The following is a 585-nucleotide window of genomic DNA, read 5'->3' on the forward strand; positions in this document are numbered from 1 at the left end:
GGGCCCGGCCTGACCGCCGCCCCCGCAGGTGCAGACAGGTGCCCCCCTCGGACGGGCTGCCGCAGATATCCGTGGTCTTCATCTTTGTCAACGAGGCGCTCTCGGTCATCCTGCGCTCCGTCCACAGCCTGGTCAACCACACGCCCTCCCCGCTGCTCAAGGAGGTCATCCTGGTGGACGACAACAGCGACAACGGTGAGCGGCCGGCGGGGCGCCCGGCGGGGGGCGTCCGCCTTCTCAGGCCACCCGGCAGGGGTCGGAGCGGGCAGGGCAGGCCCCGCTCGCCGTGTCCAGCACCATCTCCTCCGCCTCCAGTGGCGCCCTAACCACCCCCGACACTGCGGCGGCTCCGACCCCTCCGGGGGCCTCCCATGCGCGGAGTCTTCCAGTGCCAGCCTTTTTGTGACTGGCTTATGTCGGGGAGCACAACGCCCTCAAGGCCCATCCATGGGGTAGCAGGTGTCAGAATTGCCCCCTCTTTAAGACTGAGTGATGCCCCACTGTGTGGATGACGCCAGCCCCCCACCCCCCAAATACCACAGCCGGCACCACCACACCAACCCCGGATGCCACCCCCACCCCCAG

The 585-nt window shown here is 68.9% G+C and overlaps 1 protein-coding gene across 1 annotated transcript in view; it reads left to right on the forward strand.

Moving 5' to 3' along the window:
• Positions 1-585, forward strand: part of GALNT9 (polypeptide N-acetylgalactosaminyltransferase 9) — a 23,608-nt gene that overhangs the window by 5,781 nt on the left and 17,242 nt on the right. The window contains exon 4 of the mRNA XM_015587880.1: positions 1-195. Coding sequence (XP_015443366.1) covers positions 1-195 — 195 coding nt within the window. The remainder of the gene's footprint in view (positions 196-585) is intronic.

Source organism: Pteropus alecto, unplaced genomic scaffold, assembly GCF_000325575.1.
Source record: "Pteropus alecto unplaced genomic scaffold, ASM32557v1 scaffold213, whole genome shotgun sequence".
NCBI lineage: Eukaryota > Metazoa > Chordata > Mammalia > Chiroptera > Pteropodidae > Pteropus > Pteropus alecto.